Below are 12444 nucleotides of genomic sequence, written 5' to 3'. Positions count from 1 at the left end.
TTTAAGATCAGTACTTTATAGCTATATTTTATAATAAAGTCAGGTTGCCATGATTTGATTGATTAAATATTATGTAAATAAAAGGCATGATTGGCCGAGTGGTCTAAGTATTTCACCTACTGTATCACTAGCTTGTCAACTCTGAGGTTGTGATTTTGAACCTTGCACGTGCCAGGTCAAATCAACCCCAATCTAAATCATCCCAGCATGTCAATTTGCCTGCCAAAGGTGGGTGGTTCTCTCTCGGACACTCTGAATTCATTCACAAACAATAACTTAACTGCAACAATATTGCAAATAGTGTTGAAACTGCTTTTAACACCAAAAAATTGATCAATTAACCAACCAATCAATAGATATGATGTATGTCATTTGACCCTGGACCACCTAAACAGATGTCATTGCTCAAAAACTACTTTGTATTTGAGACATTTTATTTGTTCACTCTTTAAATAAATTTGATTTTCAGATATATGGTGGAGGTCATTTTAAATGTAGTACTGGACTGAATTTGACAACACACCATCTGTTTGCTATATACTCAGGAGGTTTGGTAGACCTGAATGGTCAAGGACATATCCTGGACATTGATTGGAACAAAGGATATGGTACAGGTAGGTAGATCAATGCAAAACATGACTCCTTTAAATGTCTTTCAACCAATCATTAGCTAGCAAATTTTCTACGTTTTATTGTACAATTTTTTGACACTTTCATCATAATTTATTGTAGATCAAAAGCAATTTTTTATTAGTTATTTCACTTTTATATACATAGTTGAAATTCATTTTTGACTGATTTCTTATAATTGTTTTGATTATTTGTCCAACACGTTTGTTTACTTGCATTTGCCTAATGGACACTTATACCTTATATTTGTTGAAATGTAAAAAGAAAGCTTTATAGATTTTCTTAGTTACAACAATTTTATGATAAATTCTGAATTCATTGATATGGATATTAGGAAAAACTTCTGAATTGAACGTAATAATTTCAGACCAAAATAAAAATATATTATTACAATTTATTTTTATTTTTTTCTTGTAGGATCTTTGACAGGAGGAAGTGGTGGTGGCCACGGTGGCAGTGGTGGGCGTGGCTATGGACAGTATTCTGTGGGACAGGGTGATGATTCCTTGTACACACCAGTAGGTTATGGTAATCCTGGCGGGTATGGTAAATATAAAGGTAAATATACACATTTAGATCTAGGAAACATGTGTCTTGTTACCCGCAACTGATGCTTTATTGTATTATCTTATGTTACACATACGTTTGTAAAACTTTGTTCCTTTGCTTCTTATAGTCCAGTTTTTAAAAGGTTTGATTTGCATTGAATCTCTGCTATGGAGAAGGTATGTATCTGGTTAGAATTATTATTCCTTTAGTAAATAATGACAATTTATCATTGATTAATTCTGAACAGATTCCTTGCACATTGATGTGGGTCTTATTGGGGTCTAAGCGTGATGCAGGATTGCTGATTTTTTGTAAGTGTGACCTATGAATGTAAAATTATTGTGCCATGAAAACTGGAGTTTCAGGTTAAAGTTTTTGGTCAAGGTAGTTTTTGATGAAGCTGAAGTCAAAACAACTTGAAACTGAGTACACTTGTTGCTTATGATATGATCTTTCTAATTTTAATGCCAAATTAGATAATTACCCAATTTCACGGTCCATGGAACATGGAAAAGGATAGTGCGAGTTGGGCATCCTTGTACTTTGGACACATTCTTGTTTAAACCTGATTCTCTGTAATTTATCAACAATTAGTATTGGTTTATTTTCCTCAGATTCCCTGTACTTTGGAGACAGTGAGAATGGTAATGATTTAGTGTATGGACACACTGGTGGGGTTGGAGGGGGTAGAATTTACATCTACTCTAGACATGTAGACATTGATGGTACTATCTCAGTCAATGGAGAGAACCCTGGTACAGCCCTAGGAGAAGATGCAGGTTGGTTGACCTATAATATTTATTTTCATCCTGTAAATCTCAATTAAAAATGTAAAACCACAAATAATACTTGAATGCATATGGTTATCTACTACTACCTTGAAGGTGTTTTAACTACCAAAGAGGTATGTTCTTGAGGAATTCTTCTAAAGAAGGTGGGTCAGGAGGTAGTGTTTGATTTTACTGTGATGGAAAAAGTATCAAATGAGGTTAGCTGAAAGGTTTTTTAGTGGGGGAAAAGGGGGAGGTGAATACTTTAAATTTCTAATTGTTAAGACAAAATCAAAGTTGGGAAAATGACAGACATCACTAATACTAAATTGAAAAAAACGAAGGTTTGTTAAACCACAACCAATTTTCATACATAACTAATGACAGAGCAACACAGACCACATCATTTACTATGTTTAGGTGTTTCAAGCAGAAATTTTGTACTCTGAGGATTGGGTAAAGTTTAAGTATCGTATTTTTATTGTATTATAGGGGGAGGATCAGGAGGCAGTGTATGGATTTATTGTGATGAGGTTGTTGGACATGGAGTTATAACAGCCAATGGAGGCAATGGTACAGGCCAAGGAGGAGGAGGAGGTGGTGGGAGGATATCTATACAGTCGGCCAATACAAACAAACTTAATATCACCTTGAAAGCATATGGAGGTATGAAAAACTTCTTTAATTTATAAGGTTTTCATTTACTGTGGATTCATTAATATTCGTTGGATACCAATTTTTATGGATTTAGTGGGTACAGGAGAACCACGAATTTAAATGTTCAACGAAATTCATATTTTCTACAGAAAGATATGCAGGCTTTGCAAAAACCACGAAATCAAATATCCACGAATATGCAAGTTTTCATCCATCCATGAAAATTGGTACCTACAAAAATACATGAGTCCACAGTATCTTCTGTATATAAAGGCCATCCCTCTGAAATGAAATTATTTTTACATCTTTGAAAAATTCTTAGAAGTATAATTAAATTGTGTTAATAAACTCTACTCCCACTGACCTTTAGATTTAAGCACAGCTGACCAATAATATCTTTATTTTACTTCACTAAACAGTGATGTCTTTATTTAATCTAAATGGTTAAATCATATTTTTAGAAATTCATATTTAACTATGACACAGAAATCTAGATTTTGTAATGTTCAAAATTATGAAGACTTAATTGTATAATATAAGTGAAAAGTGTTTATAGTATTGATAATTGTGCTTTGATAAGTATTAATGATTTATCTATTATACTGTTTGAATTTCAAAGGTGTAAGTAACTTTGAGACTGGTGGTGCTGGAACAAAATACATTGAATTATTTGATGCTGCAACTGGAACAGCTACAACTAAAGAACTACAGGTAGATAACAATGGTCACAAGTACCCCAGAGCTGCCATCGTAAGTTTCGGAGACCGGACCAATCTCCTGGATGGCAAGTATGAGGACATAAGTGAAGCTGGGGGCATAACTTGGCTATTCCACAGTGATCCAACCTACAAATTTGATACTGTCACCATATCAGGAAATGCCCATGTGGCTATTTTAAGTAACACATCAGCTGAAGATATTGATATCAGAGTTTATTATCTCTATGGTGATACTACAGGAGTGTTGCATGCTGGGATGAAACAGACATTTGGATTTACAAATGTGGATACTTACATGCCTATAAATATCCTGTCATACAGGTAATTGTTACTTACGGTGTGGTCCAGTTTATCCACGCACCTTAGACTTTTGACTTCACTTTATTAAACTGATAAAACAAATAATCAGGTAATATTTTGTGAACAAAACTCATAAAAATTCATAGCATACTTTAGTTTCATAAAATCTGTATGTATTGTTTTTCATCCTAAATATTTTGTGTAATTGGTGTTCAAGATAAAGGAAACCCTGTTTTGAGAGTTCTTCAAATGTCTGGTGATTTTGTGCATGCTTGCTAAAAATAGCATATTTTTAATAAAAGAAAGATTTTATGCTACAAAATATTGTTGAACTTAAACCAAATAGACTGCCAAGAATGCAAAGTAAAATTTATGACCAAGTCAGATGATGCACAATGTCACTGGCCACAGACACCATGTGACCTGCACATCATAAAACTTTTGAGTCAGTTTTTTGTACTCATACTCCAAAATCAACCTATCAAAATGCTTGATTTCATAATTTTTGTGCTCTGAGCACTGAGCAAAGTTTTATGACTTCCACACTAGGGACTCCACTGTAATCCAAGAAAAACTGATCCACTGTTGATCAGTTGCATTTAAAAAAAACATAATCGATATAAAGTTCTTTGCTTGTGATAGTTTTAGTGAAAGCTAATTAAGTTGAGTACTACTGAATATTTTAGCTTCAAAGTCTTGAATAAAGGTAATAGAAGATTTCAAATTTATAACACACTATAAAAAATATATTGTTTGGTGTAAAGTCTATTAAATCTAATTTAAGAAGACACCAATTGGAAATGAATTTGTGATTCAACAAATTTGTTAGTAAAAAGTGTATCTGATTGTGTGTTTTAGATATAGTTTTATAGAAATTCCACAAAGAATAACCATGAGAGAAGTTTGGGCTGAATTAAATGGTACTATCATAGGTTTAGAAGATATTTCTGTAGAGAATGGTGGTAAACTGTACATCTGGTCATATGCCAATACTGAGGGATCACCAGAGGGCACTCTCCAGCTTCCTAATATAGCTGTCAAGGCTGGTGGAAAATTTGAACCACTGACTACAGCAAATAACATTGTTATGAAAATCAATGTAACAACCATTACCATCAATGGGAATGGCTATGTGAGGACTAACCATCTTGAACTATATGCAGTTAACTGTACCATTGACTTGTCAGGTATGCAAATAAGGAATGGCAACCATTTTACAAATTTTTTTTTAGATTTTCTGTACAAATCTTTACTCAAAAGGAATGTAGAATGCAGTTTGTAAGTTAACTATCAAATGAAGACATATAGCAAAAAGATTGCTTTGCAGTTTGTAGCACACAACTGTAAAAGTATTGATTTATGTACAATGAAGATTGTTTGAATATTGTTTTCTTAAACCCCATAGTTACAGAAGACTGTATTGCAGTATAAATATAAAAATAAAAACCAAGAAATAAGAAATAAGAAATGCACTTCTCAAAACAGTTATTGCCTAACTATTTCAAGACACCTTTTGCATTTTGAGGCCCTTTATAACTTGCTGTTCAGTGTTAGTGAAGGCTTTATGTTGAAGGCTGTACTTTGACCTTTAATTGTTTTCTTTTTACACATTGTGACTTGGATGTAGAGTTGTCTTACTGGCATGTATACCACAATTTCTCATTTCTATATAAGAAAAAAAAACTCCATTTCTTCAAACTTAGGAGGTATTCTCTCTAGTAAACAATTTACCAAAAGCATTTAGATTTCAGTAGCTGGTTTCTAATTTTTCAGTTTGACCTTGACTGTAATTTAATACTGCTATTCCAGTAGGGATTTGATAACATTGTTATTATTAGTGCGGTGACTGAAGGCAGATTTTTTGGAATTTAATCTCCCCACCAAACACACACCTACATAATATATCATTGGAAAGAGGAAATCGTGTACTATAATAATATGCCTGTCGTCAGGACTTGATATGGTCACATTTTTTAAAATTGAGGTCAAAGGTCATATGTAAAAATCTGAAAGTTTGGGAGGGTTTCAATTTTGACATTTTTTTCTATTTCTAAACTCTACCTATATACAAATGATACTGTTTTGGCTTAAGTAATGTTTGTTTTTATACATAAACCTTAATCATTGAGATTTTTTTATCAAAAAAAATCCTAAAACGACGTTTTATAAACAAAACTTCAAAAATCAAGTTTTCAACCTATAAAATGTTTAGAGCACCTTAACCTTATGAAAAATATCAATTTCAGGTAAAAATCAAGTGTCATGCAGGACAATACTTTAAAATTATTTTTTTAAACTATCATAGTGGGTGAGTCATCAAACCAAAGCCATAGAACACTACAGTCAAATATGACCTCAAATTGAATTTGCGGATACTTCAGTTTTTTTTATAGACTTCTCGTTGCTTTTGTTTTTTTTCACAATTATCACTGCTACCATTGTATTATCTTTTGTTGTGTATTTAACTCTGCTTAATATCTATCACATTACAGGTTTTGTAACTATATCCCCCCTTTTATCCCTTGCAACGTACCCCAAACTTCAAAAGTATCCCATATAAAAAAGAAGATGTGATATGATTTCAAATGAGACAACTCTCCAAATGAGACCAAATAAGACATTAAACAATTATAGGTCCCGTACGGGCTTCAACAATGCGTAAAATTCATACTGCATAGTCTTCAATTTCCGAAATGAATAATGTAAAACAAACAAAAAATCTAACGACCTGATTAATGTATAAAATAAATAAGAAAGAAGCAAATATAGTATACAGAAACAAACGACAACCACTACATTACCGTCTCGTGACTTGAAACAGACACATACAGATATTGGCGGGGTTTAACTTTTTTAAGGGCACGCCAACACTCCCCTAACCTCGGGACTTGAACCGTGTGTACCAGTGCAACAAGGTTTATACCAAATCAACCGTTATCTCCATCATCTTCATTTTCATCAACCATCACAAGACATGTTTTAATATTTCTACACATTTCACTCATGGCCACAGGTCTGCACATGAAAGGTTCTGCTCAAAGCAAACACGTTATTTTGAGTTTTTCTTTACAAGTACAGACAAGGTATTGTAGGAAGTTCCTAAAAAAATACCAGCTTCAAACCATCCCTATCAATTCATCCAAGATTTTAAAAGAGATCTAAAAGGGGGTTTAGGAAGGTGTGATGACATCCAATGACCATATGCTTGTCTGCAAAGATGCACACTATCTTGATTTCGCTCAATTTCATGGTTGGCAACACATTAGATAGCGTCGCACTTTACTTTAAGTAGCATAAAATTCATTGGCATTCAATGTTTCAACAAGGTGTTTTGAACCAAACTCATGGTACAATTGTAAAGCCAATCCTAAATGAAAAGGAGTAAAACAAAAACGATTGCCTCAACAATTGCTTAGCATTTCCACAATTTCTCTGGTGCCATTTCCTGAGAAGTCTTGGCTGTATGCATTTTCATTGAGTAGCCATAGAATGAATTGCAATAAATACGAAGGCATTGGCTGAATTAAGAAGGAAGAGACAATTCATCCGAAGTTGGGTAGTCTTTTTTAGAGTTTCGATGTCTTTTCTAAGTAAACTTGCAGCGGAATGAAATATCTGTCCGTTATTTGTGTCTATTACAGTTGACATTGAGATTTTGAGGTCAGTTTTCAATTGACTAGAAGCTTATATGGCATCTTAAATAGTTATTTTGCTACTAAATATTATGTTATATTTGCCTTGAACTTGTTGAAGTTGTTTGACAACTGAATTTCTATAGAAATAAATTAGTTTAGACTGCATTTTACATGTAGAATATTTTAAATTAGAATCAGCCGGAAGAAATGATCTATATTTATCGAGTAACGGTGTCATGAGGAATGACCATTAAATCGTTGTCAATAGCCAAAATAAAATTACTAAAAGCAGTATCGTGTTTTGAGATATCTGCTTCCACGGGTTTGGATTTTTTTAGCAAATAATTTGTAATGCAACCAAAATGACAGAGTGATTGAAGTTTAAAAGATGGACAGGAAACTATTTCAACTTTAACTTTATCTGACACGGATAAAACATTTTTAATACGCTCATCTGATTCAAACTTGAGTAATTTTTTATCTTTCTAAAATGTTTTGTTGCAACAAAATATACAAGCGCTCCAGTTGAACGACTGCATATACCCGAAACTCAGGGATAACAGTCAGATAATTGTATGTCGTCATTAAATATTAGACTAGAAACTTCCTCGCTCTAAAAGGGGGAACAAATATGTTTACTTGTGTAAGTTTTGTAGCATGAACGATGATAAACTGCATGCACGGAGTTCTTCAAATTAACAGCTATTGCATGAAACAGCTTGATGTTCACCTCATCCAATCTTTTATGCAATGCAGATACAAAAATCAACTTCCCTAAACTGGTAAATTGACTCAAAATTTCAATCGAGGTTTTTTTTTTTTGCATATTATGCACTGCATAAAATGTAATGACTTTTGTCTTTTCTTTGAACTTAATGGAGCAAGTTGCAAAGGACTTGACATATCACGGAATATTTACTGCAACTATCCGTCAATTATTTTGATTTTACAATAAGACTTTTCTGACAAAGTATATTTGATGTTTTATAACGAAAAACATAGAATATAAACATATACAAACAAAGTATGTAACATATATCAGTGCACTTTGATTGAAAATATGTGTATATAATAGCGAAAAAGGTAGTAATTTCATATATCATTTGAGGGCAAATTATTGACTAATACACAAAATGTGACGGAGGGCAAGTGATTGAGTTCTGTGTTGAAATTGAAGATATTTACTCCATTCTTTTTCCATTGATTTCTTCAGGTTTTTTTCATATTTTGGTTCCGAAATTTTTATCACTAATTAGTTTTATTAAATATCATATGCTTAAAATATTATGGGATAATTTTTATTACTACTATGAAGAGGAAACTAAAGTTTGAGTCTGAATTTGCAATTAAAATTACCTCAATTTTAAATAGTCTAAACTTCGCAAATTTTATAGATTAGAAGAAAATAAAATACTGAATAGAATATTTTGACATATAAAAATAGCTTCAGGAAAAACTATTTCAATTAAATGTAAGCAAACATACACATTTTTTCATTTTGAAAAAGGCGGGTTGAAACTCTCCAATATACTACCAGTCATTAAAACGACTTTTTAGAAAAAAGTGACCGTACGAAATTCTGACGACAGGGCAAAAACTAAAGAAGACATATTTGTCTTTAAGTTAAGACAATTTTTAGCTGTGTGTTATTTGGGGAGATTAAACTCGCGATCTAGACGACTTTTTACACTTCTGTCACCGCACTATATGGTTTGTTTAGGTGAATTTCATGCTGATTTTACTGGACATGCTGGAGATATAGGACCAGGTGCAGGTTTAGCCCAGTCTCACCATGCTGGGGCCTCAGGGGGAGGTCATGGAGGCAGAGGAGGAAGATCTTATAGAGGATATTATTCTGCTGTGTCCTATGATTCTATATACATACCCAGTGAGATGGGAAGTGGAGGTGGGACTGGTTCTAATGGCGAGGGAGGTAGAGGTGGAGGTAAGCTTTCATTATTCCTTTGTTTGTTGAGATTTAGGTAGAGCTTAGTTAAAGCGAAGATCAAACAGATCTCTATTTTTTCCTAGACAATATTTTGTTGTTTTGTGAGTTTGTTGGTGTTCAACTGGCCTTTCACCACTTTTGACTATTTCATTGAGACAAGATTTTATTGGTAGGGAAAGCTGTAAACTGGCATTTAAGGTGGTACCCAACACTTTCACTAAAATTAATTTGGCTCGTTTAATTTTCAAAAAATTTTGCCAAAGTATTTACTTTGACCCTTTAACAAAAATATTAAAATATAAAAAAATTTGAACCAACCGTTTTGTTAGAAAAATTACACTGGTTATATAGCAATTTGACAAACACCAATTTTGATCATTGAGAAGCTTAATATTCCTTTTACAACACAACGTAATTAAAACGTTTAAATGACTTTACAGAGTTATCTCCCTGTTGTATTAGGTACTACCTTAATTAAGATTGGAGTTAAACACACCTCTCACCAGCAGGGTTGGAACTCACAACCTCAGAGTTCAGAAAGTATTTTTGTAACCATTTGAAAGTGCAAAATAATTCTAATATGCAGAGAAGAACGAACAAGAGACAGTATTTTCTTAAGTTCTTAATTTAAATTACACTGAAATCTTTTTTTCATTTTAAAAGTCTGTACACATTTTTGTCGAGCCTTCGACTTTAGTCGAAAAAGCGAGACTAAGCGATCCTACATTCCGTCGTCGTCGGCGGCGGCGGCGGCGGCGTCGGCGGCGTCCACAAATATTCACTCTGTGGTTAAAGTTTTTGAAATTTTAATAACTTTCTTAAACTATACTGAATTTCTACCAAACTTGGACAGAAGCTTGTTTATGATCATAAGAAAGTATCTAGAAGTAAATTTTGTAAAAACAAAATTCCATTTTTTCCGTATTTTACTTATAAATGGACTTAGTTTTTCTGCGAGGAAACATTACATTCACTCTGTGGTTAAAGTTTTTAAAATTTTAATAACTTTCATAAACTATCCTTGATTTGTACCAAACTTGGACAGAAGCTTGTTTATGATCATAAGATAGTATCAAGAAGAAAATTTTGTAAAAATAAATTTCCACTTTTCCGTATTTTACTTATAAATGGACTTAGTTTTTTTGCCAGAAACAAAACATTCACTCTGTGGTTAAAGTTTTTAAAATTTTTATAATGTTCTTAAACTATCCTGGATTTCTACCAAACTTAGACAAAAGCTTATTTCTGATCATAAGATATTATTCAGAAGTAAATTTTGTAAAAAAAAAATTCACTTTTTCCGTATTTTACTTATAAATGGACTTAGTTTTTCTTCCAGTTAACATTACATACAGTCTGCAGTTAAAGTTTATAAAACATTTATTAGATTCATAAACTATCCTGGATTTTTTTACCAAACTTGGAAGCTTCTTTCAATCAAAAGACAGTATCGTGAGGGAAATTTTTATTGATGTTTTTCCTCATTTTTGTTGAGTCTGCGATTAACAGAAAAAGTAGGCGAGACACCGGGTTCCGTGGAACCCTCACGAATTTTTTACTTTAAAGGCATAATACACATGTATATATCTGATGAGCTGAGAGTTGAGGGAAGACTTCACTCTAATGGAGAGAGAGGAGGAGGTACTACAGGAGGAGCTGGGGCTGGAGGTAGTATCTATGTTGTGGTGGGACATCTAGATGGAGCAGGCAGTATAGAAACATTTGGAGGGCCAGGTATGGAATATTTTTGCTCTTTTTACAACAGTGCAGTAGTGGGGGATACAATTGCATCAGTTTATATCTATTCAATTCGGTAATCTAAACCTTACCAACACAAGACAAACTTATTTATTTTATTATATTCAGTAGTAATCACCATGAAGAATGGTTGACCTATGGCCATACTCAAGGTTAGAGCTGAGTTCAATTAAAGTCATGATAAATAGCAAATAATGTATACAGATTTAGTTTTTAGCTTAGTCACATACCAGTATGCATGGTCAAAGATTGAGACCCTTTAACATACACATGTAAGAAAGACCATATAACTTGATTGGTCTTCATTGAAATTTTATTTATAGTTACTATATAGAGAAGAAAATTACTCATTCCTTTTCAAGGTCAGAGTTAAAGATCATGAACTAAACTTTAACATTGGCACCATAGAAAACTGCTATATTTGAATTATATGTTACTCTGAGAAAATTCATCAGTTTTCTCCATTCATCTAATGTTGACTACTTTTACAAATTAAGACTTGATGGAGAGTTGTCTCATTGGCACTCATACTACAACTTCTTATATCTTGGTATTATGTACTCATATATTTACCTATATAACTTTTACATAGAAAGTACTTATTAATCCTGTAGAACAAATATTGAAGCGTTTTATTAAATTGGTCTTCCTCTTTGTGAAAGAACAATCACAACAATCAATAAAACTTTTTTTTAACTACAGGAAGTACCAATGGCGGTGGAGGTGCAGGAGGCAGAATAGGTATTTATCACACAGAAGAAAACCATTTCACAGGAGAATTTCTCATTCATGGTGGCTCTGGCACATCTGGATATGGTGGCTCAGGGACTCTCTACTTAGAGGATCAGACAAATGCAGCATCTCCCAACAAACATCTTACTCTTGATAATGGCGGGTACACTGCCTCGGATCAAATTGAGGAAGTAGAGAAAATAGACCTTTCTAAGCTGTCTTTGGATTCAACACAATTTGGGTTCTATTCTTACAATGACATTCACATCCACACAGACAATAGTTCAGATGATTATCCAAACCTAGGACTCTTGACTGATGGACGTTTATCTACGAGTTACTACTATCCAGTGGATGACTTGATAATTACTGTAGAAATACCTCATTTATTGTTTGTAGACCATGTTAGAGTTTACCCAACATGTCACAGGTATTTTCAATATATTTCTATGATTTAAATATATGTATGGTTTAAGTGAAAAACACTACTGGCCTTTCTGTCATACTTGAAAAAGGTTTTTTTTGGTAAAAAATTTACAAAAGAAATTCATTTTGTAAATCTTTGGGACACACACTAAATTTTTAGTTACTTTATTTTAATCTATAACAATCAATTATATAACAGCTGAGTGAAAAATGATTGATTAAATTCACCATAACTATTTTTTGAGTTACGGATATAACACTATCTTGAAAAATGTCATGTTAAACAAATACTTCCATTTTGTTAGCTGTATAGTGCATAC

At 32.9% G+C, this 12444-nt stretch overlaps 1 protein-coding gene across 1 annotated transcript in view; it reads left to right on the top strand.

Moving 5' to 3' along the window:
* LOC143045965 (uncharacterized) overlaps positions 1-12444 on the top strand; it is a 122134-nt gene that overhangs the window by 432 nt on the left and 109258 nt on the right. Inside the window, exons 2-10 of the mRNA XM_076218837.1 lie at positions 470-614; positions 1048-1188; positions 1794-1958; positions 2442-2615; positions 3226-3646; positions 4484-4812; positions 8981-9205; positions 10775-10942; positions 11669-12128. Coding sequence (XP_076074952.1) covers positions 470-614; positions 1048-1188; positions 1794-1958; positions 2442-2615; positions 3226-3646; positions 4484-4812; positions 8981-9205; positions 10775-10942; positions 11669-12128 — 2228 coding nt within the window. The remainder of the gene's footprint in view (positions 1-469; positions 615-1047; positions 1189-1793; positions 1959-2441; positions 2616-3225; positions 3647-4483; positions 4813-8980; positions 9206-10774; positions 10943-11668; positions 12129-12444) is intronic.

Source organism: Mytilus galloprovincialis, chromosome 1, assembly GCF_965363235.1.
Source record: "Mytilus galloprovincialis chromosome 1, xbMytGall1.hap1.1, whole genome shotgun sequence".
NCBI lineage: Eukaryota > Metazoa > Mollusca > Bivalvia > Mytilida > Mytilidae > Mytilus > Mytilus galloprovincialis.
The sequence above is the reverse complement of the archived record's forward strand: the minus strand, read 5'-3'. Positions and strand labels throughout refer to the sequence as shown.